Source organism: Gobio gobio, assembly GCF_949357685.1.
Source record: "Gobio gobio genome assembly, chromosome: 14".
NCBI lineage: Eukaryota > Metazoa > Chordata > Actinopteri > Cypriniformes > Gobionidae > Gobio > Gobio gobio.
In genome coordinates, this window is record NC_137107.1 from 9,420,326 (window position 1) to 9,433,980 (window position 13,655).

At 39.3% G+C, this 13,655-nt stretch overlaps 1 protein-coding gene across 1 annotated transcript in view; it reads right to left on the reverse strand.

Annotated features, from left to right (window-relative positions):
* Positions 1-58: 58 nt before the first annotated feature.
* Positions 59-13,655, reverse strand: part of cct6a (chaperonin containing TCP1, subunit 6A (zeta 1)) — a 31,581-nt gene continuing 17,984 nt past the window's right edge. The window contains exons 12-14 of the mRNA XM_079835271.1: positions 10,418-10,520; positions 5,020-5,092; positions 59-540 (exon numbers count right to left, since the gene is read on the reverse strand). Of these exons, the coding sequence (XP_079691397.1) occupies positions 468-540; positions 5,020-5,092; positions 10,418-10,520 (249 nt within the window). The 3' untranslated portion in view covers positions 59-467. The remainder of the gene's footprint in view (positions 541-5,019; positions 5,093-10,417; positions 10,521-13,655) is intronic.

The window sequence follows — 13,655 nt, forward strand, 5'->3', positions numbered from 1 at the left end:
CAGATGTTAACATACCCATTGTTTCTATGAGAACAGGATTTTCTAGCGGCAGCCGCAGTGATGGGACTTGTTTTAATGTAGAAAGCAAGACATGTTATCTTTTCTCCCATTCACATTAACAAACCGTCTTTCTATATACTGTATACACACACACAAATCAATGCACTCGTGGCTATTCTTTGATTTGACCAGTAGCTCGTGTTAAATTCACACATGCTGAAGAATTCGCACAAAAAAAGCCAAACGTTTAATGGGTACAAAAGAAAGTGTGTATTGCAAATCAGTGCTTATGCAACAATTTCTTAAATAAACCAACTTGACTGGAGGGAGAAACATTTCCTAGGTCATAAAAATGGACAAAACGGGTCGAGCGGACAAACATGTTGACGACAGCCTAGGATTGTGGTCTTGAGTCCAGGCGGGGGAACTGCAGAGATCGGAGAGGTCGTCGTCTCTTTGACGGTGGATTATCCTTTGAGTGAAGACAAGCCAGCCCTCATGATCTCATCAACCAGAAGGATGTTACTGGCGATCACAGTGCTGTGCAGATGAGAGAGAGAGAAGAAGAGAGAGATGAGACGGGAGCCCGTGCGTAAAACTGACTCCAGATCAGGGGTCAGGAACCTTTTTTCATTACGGTTGTGTCGCATCATACAGTGGGAAAGAAACTCTCTGCACTGTAGGGCTGATTACATTTAGAATACTCACAGAATTTGGGGGCCCTATTATACACATGGCGCTAGTTTCAGCCCGACATTATAATTTTCCCATCCAGTGCCACGTTGTTTAAATAGCAAATGTACTCGTGCATCTGTTCACCCATGGGCGGCTGGTCTGAAAACCAGGTGTGTTCAGGAGCATTGTTGGTAAGGATCGACCGATATGGATTTTGTGCCGATACCGATTTTTTTTCATCAGCCTTAGCTGATGAGCGATACGGGCTGCCCATTTTCTAGAGCCGATATTTGGATCCGATACTGCTTTTGCTCCCTCAATTTACAACATAATTACACAATGATCATTTAAAAAAGGAACTATTATTGAACTAAAAAAACAATATTTAACAAATAGTAAAAACAGGTGAGGTAGAACAAGAGAAAAAAAGTTCAGTGATGAAAATAAATTCTGAAAATAAATATTTAAGCATAAATAAAATAATTACACTATTGCACACAGTATCAACAAGCAAGCAGCATAATAAAGTGCACACTGACTGTACTATACTTCATTTTAAAACCATTTACAACCTAGTCATTTAATGGTTACACTCTAAAAATGCTGTGTTAAAAATAACCCAAGTTGGGTTGAATATGGACTAACCCAGCAATTGGGTTGTTTTGACCCAGCGGTTGGGTTAAATGTTTGCTTAAAACAACCCAATTGATGGGTTAGTCCATTTTCAACCCAACTTGGGTTATTTTTAACCCAGCATTTTTTAGAGTGTAGGTGCACTTCACTTAATCTCTTGTAGAGAAACATCAGCGGTAATTCAGGAAAAAATCTCCCAATGCTCCACGTGAAACTTTAGTCTTTCGACCTTTTACCATCGTGTCAATTCTCAATTGATTTTGATTAATATGCGCGAGGGAGAGCAAGACAGTTTGAAGACGGTGAGAGCTGCCCTGTGGACGCCTGTCTGTAAATAATGCAGGGGAAAAAATATCGGCGAACGCAGCAGCCTTGTATCGGCCGATACACGTAAAAATTGCAAATATCGGCCCAATATATCGGTCTAACACTAATTGTTGGCGTGTTGCTATTTTGAGGAACTGAAAATGCCTGTGCCATTGATTAACATAAACCTGCTCTAAAGTCAATAGCTCAGTATTTTGTTGTGTTATTTAAAAGGGTGTGTTAGTAAATATGAGCCTATAGGCGGTGCACAACTCGCGTACACTCTGATTATTACACACACAGGGATGTGCTGCAGCACACACCAAATATTAAAAATAAAAGGATTAAAATGTAAGATTATTATTGTGTACATAAAGATAAAATTGCCTCAATGTCATAATGGATAGTCATTGCATGTGTCAGAATGACATGTTTGCAGTAATGACGAATGAAATGCTACTTAACCAATCGTGGCAATACACTCATGTATGTAAACCGACTCGTCAGGTTGAGTGTGTCTATTTCATCATGTAAATAGTGAATCCTCCATGGTGCGAGCGCAACTGGCTTTTAAAGGGAGTGGGAGATGAGACTCTGGTTGGTTTATTGCACATAACGCCCAAAACACACCCATGACTCATTAAACCCTTTTGGATCATGTGCCTGGTGTGCCTACCGTTTTTTCCGTCGTTAAACTAGCAAAAGTGGATTCGGATACTAAGTTCACCTGCCCCGTGCGCTTCAGACCATGTGCTCAGATCATTAAAATAGGGCCCGTAGTGTGTGTCAGGGAGACAGTGGCGCTGCTGTGTTTTAGTTATTCAGTCAAGAGCAGAATAACTAAAATGATGAACATGAAAGACAGCAGCAGGAATGTTAGGCTGCTGTCACTTTAAGAGCTTACACACAGATCCAATATACTGATACACAACATGCATTCTCTCAGTTTCAAAATGTATGTTTCTATTTACCTGAATACTCTGCAAGATGGGCATTTAGACAATTTTGTATGTATTGGACCGTTTAATCACAATAAGCCACAAAAAATAAGTCAATTTGGTTCTCGTGAGCTGTTTGAGAGGCGACTTTATGAGAGTAACACGCTTTTGGTGCGAGCGTGAAACCTTCGGGAATGACTAAAATTACAAGCACTATTCAACCGGAGCCAATGAGAGGAGGCGGGTTTGTGTGTCAATTCACCGTCGGAGAGAAGAGAGAACATTGGAATCGGTTCAGATATTTCAGTATCGATACCTTTCAAAATATCAATATTTTGAACATATAAAAGATTGCCCAGTTCTACAGACTGTGGCAGCAGCAGCGGATTCTCTTGTATTTCACAACAGTAGTGCACGTTTGCACGGAGCGGTATGGTTCAGTACGCTACACAATTTTTGCCGTTTCCATTGTCAGGAGTTGTGAATGGAACCTTAATTCTAGGGCTGCGCGATTAATCGAAATCGAACCGCAATCGCGATTTGGCTTATGTGCGATTATGAAAGCGCAAAGGCTGCGATTTTAAATAATTAAATAAATGCCCAGCGTGTCAATGAAGAGCGGCTCTGAGATCAGGAGGAAACGCTGCTCCGTCTGAAAGCACTGCGAGTTTGTGAAGATGTTTGACACATGTTGCTCAAACTAGTAATGTGAAGCGTTCATAAACCTGTTGTCCAACCAAATACAACGTTTAATAACATGTTTTAACTCACTTCATATCGTCAGTCGAGCTGATGTGGCTTCTTATCACAGAATGTCAATCAGCACTGAATACTTTTATTATTATGAAAATACCCGAGAAGGCTTGAACTCAAATACACCATATCTTGTCGCAGAAGTATTATCTTCATGTTTAATCAGTCAAAGCGTTTCTATCTTCCTTTTATTCAGCATACAGCGAGAGCTTCACATTAGGAATTTCCTGAAAACAAACGATTACTTCTCTGGCGCAAATGTGGCGTTTCTGCTCGAGGGCGCCCTCTGGCCTCCAGTATGAATGACACTTTTGGGTAGAAAATAAGAAAAATAAAATAAAAATAAAAAATAAATTTATATGACAATCCATATGTTTTTCTTCAAAGTACAGGAGTTTTAATCCCCACAGTGGATGCATAAGAGGCTCATATTTCATATTAAAGACAGACTTTAAGACATTGATATCACAGATAAAAAGCACAGATTTGTATAATAATAATTGTTTTGTTTTTGTACAATAAATCCTTAGACCTTTCTAATGATTTTAGTCATTGGCTGTCTGCATACTAACCCATCATTTATAGTTTTCTGTAAAATATAAATATTATTATTAAACTGTTATATTTATTCTTAAATGCTCTTTTTTAATTTTTAAATAATGAATGTTATTGTAATAGTAATATTTCTTATTTTTATTTAGCAATAATAATCATAATTAGTCACATTAATATATAAAACAATATTATATACACACACTTATATATACACAAATAATAAAACCGCATTCGCAATTTTAACCAGAATAAATCGCAATTAGATATTTTCCCCAAATCGTGCAGCCCTACTTAATTCCGACCCGTACCACTTTTTTGGCACCCTTCCATTAGGGACAGTAGTCCAGTGCTAAATGGTAGAGCTAGACTCACTGCAGAACGCTGATTGGTTGACAGAGAAACGTCACTTGCGTGTGTTTTTCCTTGCAGCCTGGGCTCAAACGAAGCGTGTCTTCGTCTTGTGACAAACAACCACATGCCGAGAAGCAAGAACAAGTTCTGCTGTATGCCATCTTGTGGCGCTTACTGCGTCGCTTTCTTCTTTGCGTGAGCGAATGACGTCGATCGCTACATCATGCCTATCATATGGGGACTGTTGGATCAGGGTTTACCTTCCCGAATCATGCTGTACTGAACCGCACCGCTCGGTGGAAACAAGCCATAATATCATTTCTATCCTGACAGAAATGCACATCTGACTGCATTTGAATTGTGATGCAGATGTAAATTCTCGAAAAAACAGTAACACCTGTAAACAGTATAAAGCTATTTTTATAAGGAAAATGTGAAATATTCGGACAGTTTATTTTGTATTTGACCATGACCACCATTCATTTATAGATCATGCTAACCTCGAGATCGTAAAACCTACTCATGCCTCCTCCATACCATGGTTAAAAAAAGCATATGGATATATAACTAAATAAAACTAATAGTATTTATGTAAAACCTAATATGCTACACATTAACCCAACTACAGGCCCATGTCCCTGGGTCCTTTTAATCTGTCCGAGATTATATGGAGGAAGGATGAAGAGAGAATGGCATCGAAACATTTCTGAAGACAGTCAGTTTCCTTCATAGATGCATTTAAACTGCATTGACTATAGAGTAAGAGAGTCAGCAGTGCTGCGCTACAGAAGAGTGGAACAGGTCTCACCAGGAGTGAAGCAGTTGCTTTTTCACACAGTAGTTATCCCACACACCGGCCTCTCCCGCAACCATGGGTTCACCTGCAGAGAAGACACACACACACACCACACTGATGTTAAACCAGCCACAAATCAGCTAGAAGGATGCAGGTGTTCTCTTCCAATATCCTATCACAAACATCTGAAATGAGCTCACAGGTGGAGGATAGAGACATCACATTTATCAGTCCTTCCAGAAAAACGCGATTATGCGATCGCATGATTTAACGCATAATCAGCCAAAGTCCGCATATTTATGCGGGGGCCGCATTTTTTCAAATACGCCGCACTTTCGCCGCGTAAATTGCCTATTTCCGCGTGCAAAATATGCGGGGCTAGCATGATTTCATAATCCCCGCATTTTCGTTGCAAAAAAGTCATATATATTAGCAGAAAGTTGAAAAATGTTTGTTTACTTCACTCAAGAGCCGCCATTTCCCCCTATTGCCATGGGAACGTGTTGAAGTGGCGTAATTACCCGACGTGAACGTCATCGAAAAGCTGCAAACCCCGTGGAGAAACCATAGATATCAGTGAAACCATGATGAAGCACGCAAATTCCCATTTGTGAAACCATGATGAAGCACGCAAATTCCCATTTGCCAACAAAAATAACAGCAAAAGACCAAAACAAAAGCAGTTTCCCGGTGTGTTGAGCGATTTCAAAAAACAGCATCATGAAGCTTCGAAGCGTTATGAATCAGTGAGTCGATTCCGCGGTTTGAAGCGTTATGAATCAGTGAGTCGATTCAGCGGTTTGAAGCATTATGAATCAGTGAGTCGATTCAGCGGTTTGAAGCGTTATGAATCAGTGAGTCGATTCAGCGGTTTGAAGCATTATGAATCAGTGAGTCGATTCAGCGGTTTGAAGCATTATGAATCAGTGAGTCGATTCCGCGGTTTGAAGCGTTATGAATCAGTGAGTCGATTCAGCGGTTTGAAGCATTATGAATCAGTGAGTCGATTCAGCGGTTTGAAGCGTTATGAATCAGTGAGTCGATTCAGCGGTTTGAATCACCAAAGTCACGTGATTTCAGCAGTTTGACACGCGATCCGAATCATGAATTGACTCGCTGATTCATAACGCTTCAAAGCTTCATGATGCATTATTTTGAAATCATCATCACTATAAAAGTCGTTATTTAGGTTTTAGCACAAAAACTATTCTCGTCGCTTCATAAAGTTACTGTAGAACCACTGTAGTGAGATGGACTTTGTAACGACGTCTTTAGTAACTTTTAAGGGTCTTGATAGTGAACCGTGCATTGTGCCAATGGAGGCCTTTCAGAGCCATCAGATTTACACTAAAATATCTTCATTTGTGTCTGAAGATGAACGGAGGTCTTACGGGTGTCCAACGACATGAGGGTCAGTCATTAATGACAGAATTTTCATTTTTGGGTGAACTAACCCTTTAAGAGATTGCACTTTGTACATTGGAAGCACTCAAATGTCTGTTTTGTAAAGCTACCTCAGTAAAACAGGAAGTTGTTTATTCATTTTTTCAGAAGTTGTAGCATATTCCTTTTGTAAAGCTACAGAACTTGTTTGACTCAATGTTTTGTAAATTTGAGCCGTGTGTTTATTAAGGTCTTCAACAAAACAAGATGAGAACTTAAATATTCCCAGCACTTTCTGTGATGTAGTGCTTTTTTTCTCTTTTTCATCAAACCGCAGTTCCCGCAATTTCATCGCATAAATATCCCGCATTTTCCATCGCATTTTTTAAGAAAACGTGCCGCATAATCAAGGATTTTTGCCTGCAACAATATTAAAAAAAGCCGCAATTTTCTGAAAGGACTGATTTATGGGTGCTTTCACACCTGGCTCCTTTAGTTGGGTTGAATCGTACTAGAGTTGGTTTTCCCCTTTGGTGTGGTTCGTTTGGTCAGGTGTGAAAGCAGCAATCGCGGACCAAACAAGCGTCCCGAGAGCTCCTTGAAGAGGTGGTGTCAGGACGCTTTCAAACGACTCTGGAGCGGGAGAACGCGATCCGACTTCGAACAGACCCAACTGCAAAAAGTACTGATCATTTTTGGACTAAACCAGCTGCCGTAGTCAGCTGCGCTGTGCATTATGTGATGAGGAAGTGTTTGTTGACAGTTTGCACTTTAGCATGGCAGCTCGCGGATAAACTTGGAGTAGTGAGGAGGTGCGGAGCCCATAGAAATTTGGTCTGATGACCATATTCGGTCCCAACTTTCAAAAACTCACAAGAACAGCGACATCTTTGCTTGAAGTGCCGCCGTTTGCAGTGCATTAGAGCGCTGTTTTCAAGCCGCATCCGCACTTCATTATAGAAATGTATTGTTTTGCATATTGTGGTGTATACAAACAATGTAATAGATTATGGCCAGGGACAAAACCAGCCCGCGCAGTCGCAGTTTAGGAGATACGCCATGGCCAATGAGTGATGTGGATGTTGTCATGTGACTGCATTTTGGTTCGTTTCAACTGGTTCGGACCAAAGCAATCAGTGCGGTGTGAAAAGTAACCAAAAAAGCTGAAAAATGCTACAATGTATAATTGTTTGCCCTTGGTTCGGACCAAATGAACCGAACTAGAGATGTGAAAGCACTCTAACACGCACATAGGGACGTGCCCAAAGCCAAATACCTTATTTGGAAAGTCACATAAGGACTTTAAAACGAATAACAAACTCTACTGGATAATAGGAAAAGCGTGTTTCTCGTGTTTGCTGGATAACAGCTGAGCCAGGGGATAGTGTGTTGATGATAAAGCTTTATAAAACTCATTCGCCTCACACTCATTTATTGCAAAGTGATAAGCTCTATGAACTAAATTAGCACAATGACTTCTGGCGTTTCTCAAAAAAAAAGATTGGTGCAGATTTGCATTTGGGTTGTTGACAAATAAGCAGAAAAAGAATAGTTTTTTTGCAAAACACCACTTTTGAAGAAAATGTAGTGTGAAGTTCAATTCTTTCACTGTGTTTTGATCATTTTTACTGAAGTGCGTCTTATGGTGTGAAAATGTGTCCCAGGGGCGTTGCACCAAAGGACAACAAAACTTAGCATAATTTGGGGCACTTTAACTTTTTTGGAACCACTATAAAAGTGTTATTGTCTCCAACAATAGGTTTACATGCATCAAAGTTTCATTTTCTCATAATATACGTTGCACATCGATGATGAAACAAAGGAAGAACTAGTTATTCGACCCGAACCTTGAGGATGACGCTTCTCAGTGATGCTACTCAGTTGGAGCTTCATTATGAGAGGTTTCAACTGTAATTCCTCAACGTTAGCATTAGCAAGTGTGCGTCCATCAGAAAACCTGCGTGTGTTTCTAATGTATTGCGGTGCACATGCGGGAACTGTATCAATAACAGCGCACAAGTTAGCCCAGCACTGACGTGAATGACTGATGAACATTAAAGTTTTCTGCACGGCACTCAATAAGTGGACGGGCAATATGTTAATGTTTCATCTTGACGTCACAACGAAGCGGCTTGGGATTCGTTTTTTAAAAATGTTTCATTTAATTGACTCTTACTTTGAGACAAGAACTTTATATACGGTGCACTTTTAGATTTAAAACTTTGCAGGGTGTTTTCATTCACTTAGAACTGTTACACACTACATGAAAAGGTCATTAAAAAAATAATTACCACACAGAAAAAGTCTTACCATGTGCTTCACAGTAACATGACCTTGAATAGGGTCCTTCAACTAATTAAACTTAAACTAGAATTGCCCAATTTAAAATTGGAATATGGTGTCACACCGGAGGACATGGTTTTCAGTGACAAAATGTATCAAGTTCTTACGCTTTTAGAAATATTTGGATGAAAAATGTATTGTCATTTACTTAGACACTTTAAAGCTGCACTATGTAACTTTTCCGTCCACTAGAGGTCGCAAAGGCGTAGTTTGATGACACCACGTTTGAGCGCAGAATCTTGGCACATGTGGTCTTCACCTCAACCGGTGGAAAAGAATCTCGGGACTCGGGCAGAAATCATGTTCATGGATGCGATTATTAACGTTACTGTAGTCTGAAGCAGAGCAGGACCAAGTGTTGTGGAGCTGAGGAACCGCTGGTGCGATTGTTAATGAGATGAAGGCAATACACGTCTAATGAGCAGCGGGACTTATTATGCCACAGTCACTGGCAGGACTTTTATTATGCCACAGTCACTGGCAGGACTTTTATTATGCCACAGTCACTGGCAGGACTTTTATTATGCCACAGTCACTGGCAGGACTTTTATTATGCCACAGTCACTGGCAGGACTTTTATTATGCCACAGTAACCGGTGCCATTTCCGCTTTTCCGGTCATGAGTATGAGGTAACGCAGCTCTGATTGTCATATTAATAAATTATGTTATGACGTTACTCAGTGCGTTCTCTCAGCGGCTGCTGTGACACTTGTTCACACTGCAGTGAGAGTAAAGCGTTTCTGCAGAATAAAACCAGAAACCGAGGGTAACAGATATGACGCAATCGACAGGCGACTCCCTCACACGTCCCGGTTCATTGGTTAAAATAGCCATTTCTCACGATTTACAAATAGTTGGAAACATTGATCAAACTGATCTCAACTGATCAAAATATATAACACTGGCCTAGTGGTTTTCGGATATTTTACTGAATGTTTTTTTACATAGTGCACCTTTAAGCCCGATATATTTATTAACATTTGTATGTTTTTCCTTTTCATTTATAAAAGTTGTAATTTACTGAATCAGTCATAGGACAACTGATATGTTTTACATTTTTGAGTCAAATCTCAAAGACAAAGTGGTTTTTATATCAACGGGTCCATGCAAGACTTAAAATGCAGCAAACGGTTAAACATTTCTATGATGACAATACCAATTCATTTTTATCTTTTGAGAGTGAAAATGCCAAGTCGCGTACACAACCCATTTACATGCACAGTAAAAGTTTTAGCAACTTTAAAATCACTGAATTTATTCTTCCAACTTGCATGTTCTCCAATCAGCTATTTGATATAGTATACTCTTATTTGATGATTGTCCTGACATAACTCAAATTCAACTGGAAAAAGAAAATATTTAACATTTAATATTATTGTATGTATTAGATTTTATTATAATTATACATTTTCTTTAAATATAAAGGGAACATATTTAAAACAGGCTTTTTCAAACCCATTTCCATGTTTTTAGCCCTGTTTTTATCCGGATACAGATGATTTTTGGATTGTAACAGATATTGACTGTGCACACCTCTGATTTACAGCATTACAATATTTTTACATATTAAACATTGACTGCTTAAATAAACCCTTTTGAGCCATTTTAGAGCAAACACAAATCTTAAAATAATTGAGCTACATTGAGAGAGAGAGAGAGAGAGAGAGAGAGAAGGTCACATGCCTGTGTTCAGGTCCACTCCCACCAGATGTCCGGTCTCTTTGAATTCACTCTGGAGCTTCACAAGAGTCTCTTGTGGGTCATAGCCTGAATTCTGAGCCAGAACCTTTGAAAAGGAGAGAAACTTGAGTCAAAGCCACCTTTACACAAAAAGCTTGGAATGTATACTGTGCACACACTTTTTAAAAAGATTGTTGTTCTATGGTCAGGCTTCATATACATTTTCCACCAGATTTTCAAACCATATTTAACAAATGATTCACAAAGCATTATTTTCAGCTTTATATTTGGTAAATAGCAATCATCTGTAATCATTTACATGTTTTTATTGATTTTCTCAGTGACAACATACAAAGCCCCTAAAATAATAAAATAAATATTGCAACTTTCATACACACAAGAAACTTTTTCTTGCCCTCAAGAAACAATTCACATGGGAATTTGTGCTTACACATTAACAGTTTCTATATATATATTAGGGGTGTAACGGTACACGTATTCGTATTGAACCGTTTCGGTACAGGGCTCTCGGTTCGGTGCGCGCGTGTACCGAACGGTTATGAATGCAATATATGAATACAATCCGCTTGTTTAAAGCGCGGAACACACTTCAGTCCTAGTTCCCACACGAACATATTGAGTATTCAGTCCATTTTATCACAAAATTCAAACGATAAAGGCCGTTTTAACGCTCTTTAATGTGACATGACTGATAGACGCATATCAGTTCAACTTCAAGCGGCAGCGTGCGGCGCGCGAGTGAACGCGATCAGGAAGAGATGATTGCGTTCACTGGCGCGCCGCGCGCTGCCGCTTGAGAAGGAATAAATATAAATGAATATATTAAGGTATGTTGAGGATACATTACAACTTACTGAAACGTATCATATGTTGTGTAATCACTCCAGTGTTTCAACCACGGAAAGACAATAAAACATTTTGTAAACAAAGTCGTGTAGAATCACGTTTACCTCAGAAGTCCTTCAGTGTACACAGCTGTGCGTTCACTAGAGAGATTAACCCCTTCACTGAATACATGCACTATATTAGCCTATATATTCATTATATTAGCCTATATATATTCATTATATACTACTTAGCCTGTTAGTGATGTCTTGTTTATTTAATGTATGTTTAAATAAATCTGTCATGAAAATTACAGCCACTAAATGATTATATTTCAACAACAAATTGGAGAAAAAAATAATAATTATATTTAGAAGTTAATGCAAAAACTGCCTTATGTGAGGCTTATGAGTGCTGATTTTTATATCTAAAAATAAATAGCAACTTAATTTAGGTTAATAGTTTGGGCTCTGTTGTTAATCTTTAATAGCAATATGTAAGTAAGGGCTCCCTATATAGTTTACAGCATTATCTTTAAGAAACTTTTAGTTATAACTGAATTAATTTAAGGACTGACAAAAATTTTCCATTAAACCACTGTTGAATAAAAATGAATAAAAAGCAATTTTGTAAAACTGCTGTACCGAATCCGTACCGAACCGTGACTTCAAAACCGAGGTACGTACCGAACCGTCAGTTTTGTGTACCGTTACACCCCTAATATATATATACACACACACATCATGGGTGTACATGAATTAAGAGATCTATTTGTTCAAAATGTGGCTTTCATTAAGGTAGTACCTCTAATATCAAGGCCTAATGTTCAATTTTAACAGATCCTCTGTGGCAGCAGAGAAACCATGACACGAAACGGGCTGATGGCACAATACGGCTGGGTGCAGTGTCTTATTTGCCAAGTTCAAGGGTGTGTGAAAAAAGACTGGTACGTTAAATACATTTTAAAAAAAATTCAAAACTTGGCTCTCTTTAGGGCAGTGCATCATATTTCAAAGCCTAATGTTCAATTTAACGTATCCTCTGCGGAGAAACCATGACACGAAACGGGCTGATGGCACAATACAGCTGTGTGCAGTGTCTTATTTGCCAAGTTTAAGGGTCTATGAAATATGATGTACTGCCCTAAAGAGAGCCAGATTGAACACTTTTACTGTACCAGTCTTTTTTTAACACCTAATGTCCAATTTAATGCATCCTCTGTGGCGGCGGAGAAACCATGACACGAAACGGGCTGACGGCACAATACAGCTGTGTGCATCGTCCTATTTGCCAAGTTAAAGGGTCTATAAAAAAGACTAACAGTACAAAAAAAGTGTTCAAAACATGGCTTTCATTAGCGCAGTACGTCATATTTCAAGGCCTTAGGTCTGCTTTAATGCACACTCTGTGGCGGCCAAGCAACCACACAGTGAAATGGGCTGATGGTGCAATAGTGGCTCAGTGTGCATTGTCCTATATGCAAAGTTTAATGATTTCTCATGCGCACACGGAAGTCTGTAAATCTTTTGTTCTTTTAGAGCAGGGATGGGCAAACTCGGTCCTGGAGGGCCACTGCCCCAGAGTTTAGCTCCAACCCTGATGCAGCTCACCTGCCTGTAGCTTTCCAGCAATCCTGAAGGCATTGATTAGCTGGTTCAGGCGTGTTTGATTAGAGTTGGAACTAAACTGTTGCGTTCCAGTTGGTTTTTATTATGCCCTTCCCTCCGTCTCGTTCACTCGGATGTGCGTCATTGCTTGTGTTGCATGAGTGCCCACTTCAGCCGGAACCTTTGCTATGGACTGAACTGGGACGTCCTAAGCCCTTGATCACTTGGAATCCACTATGGAGTTAATTTATTATCTATTTTTTTTACTTTATGAAATTGTTTAATGTAGCATCCTATATGTCTATAGGTGTGTTTGTGTTGTTTTAAATGTTTTTAAAAACATTTAAAACAACCCAGAGTTGTTTGAGGTGGGGTAAATTACATCACGATCGTGTTGCATTGTGGTATATGAACCTGCCTGAAGTGTACATATGAAGTAGACAACATCAAGATGGGTCAAAATCAAGAGGGCGAAGGTTGTCCATGTAAACTTCCCTCGTCCACTTCACGAAGTGGAACGCACTTCAAAATGGCGGCAGGGATTCCCCCGAGGGGAAGTGCTTAGGAAAGTTCGCAAGTGTGTGTCTAAAAGTGGAGTTAGCCCAGGACCGAATTTGCCCATCCCTGTTTTAGAGGCTCTGTAATACGATGCTAAGAATATTATGAGAAGAAACCAAATGAAAACGTGGACCTTGAATTAATTCAGTCGTGTTCGACGGTCATTGAAGAATCACCAAACATGAACACACTTGAACTTCATTTCATTAAATTCATAATTTTCTTTTATA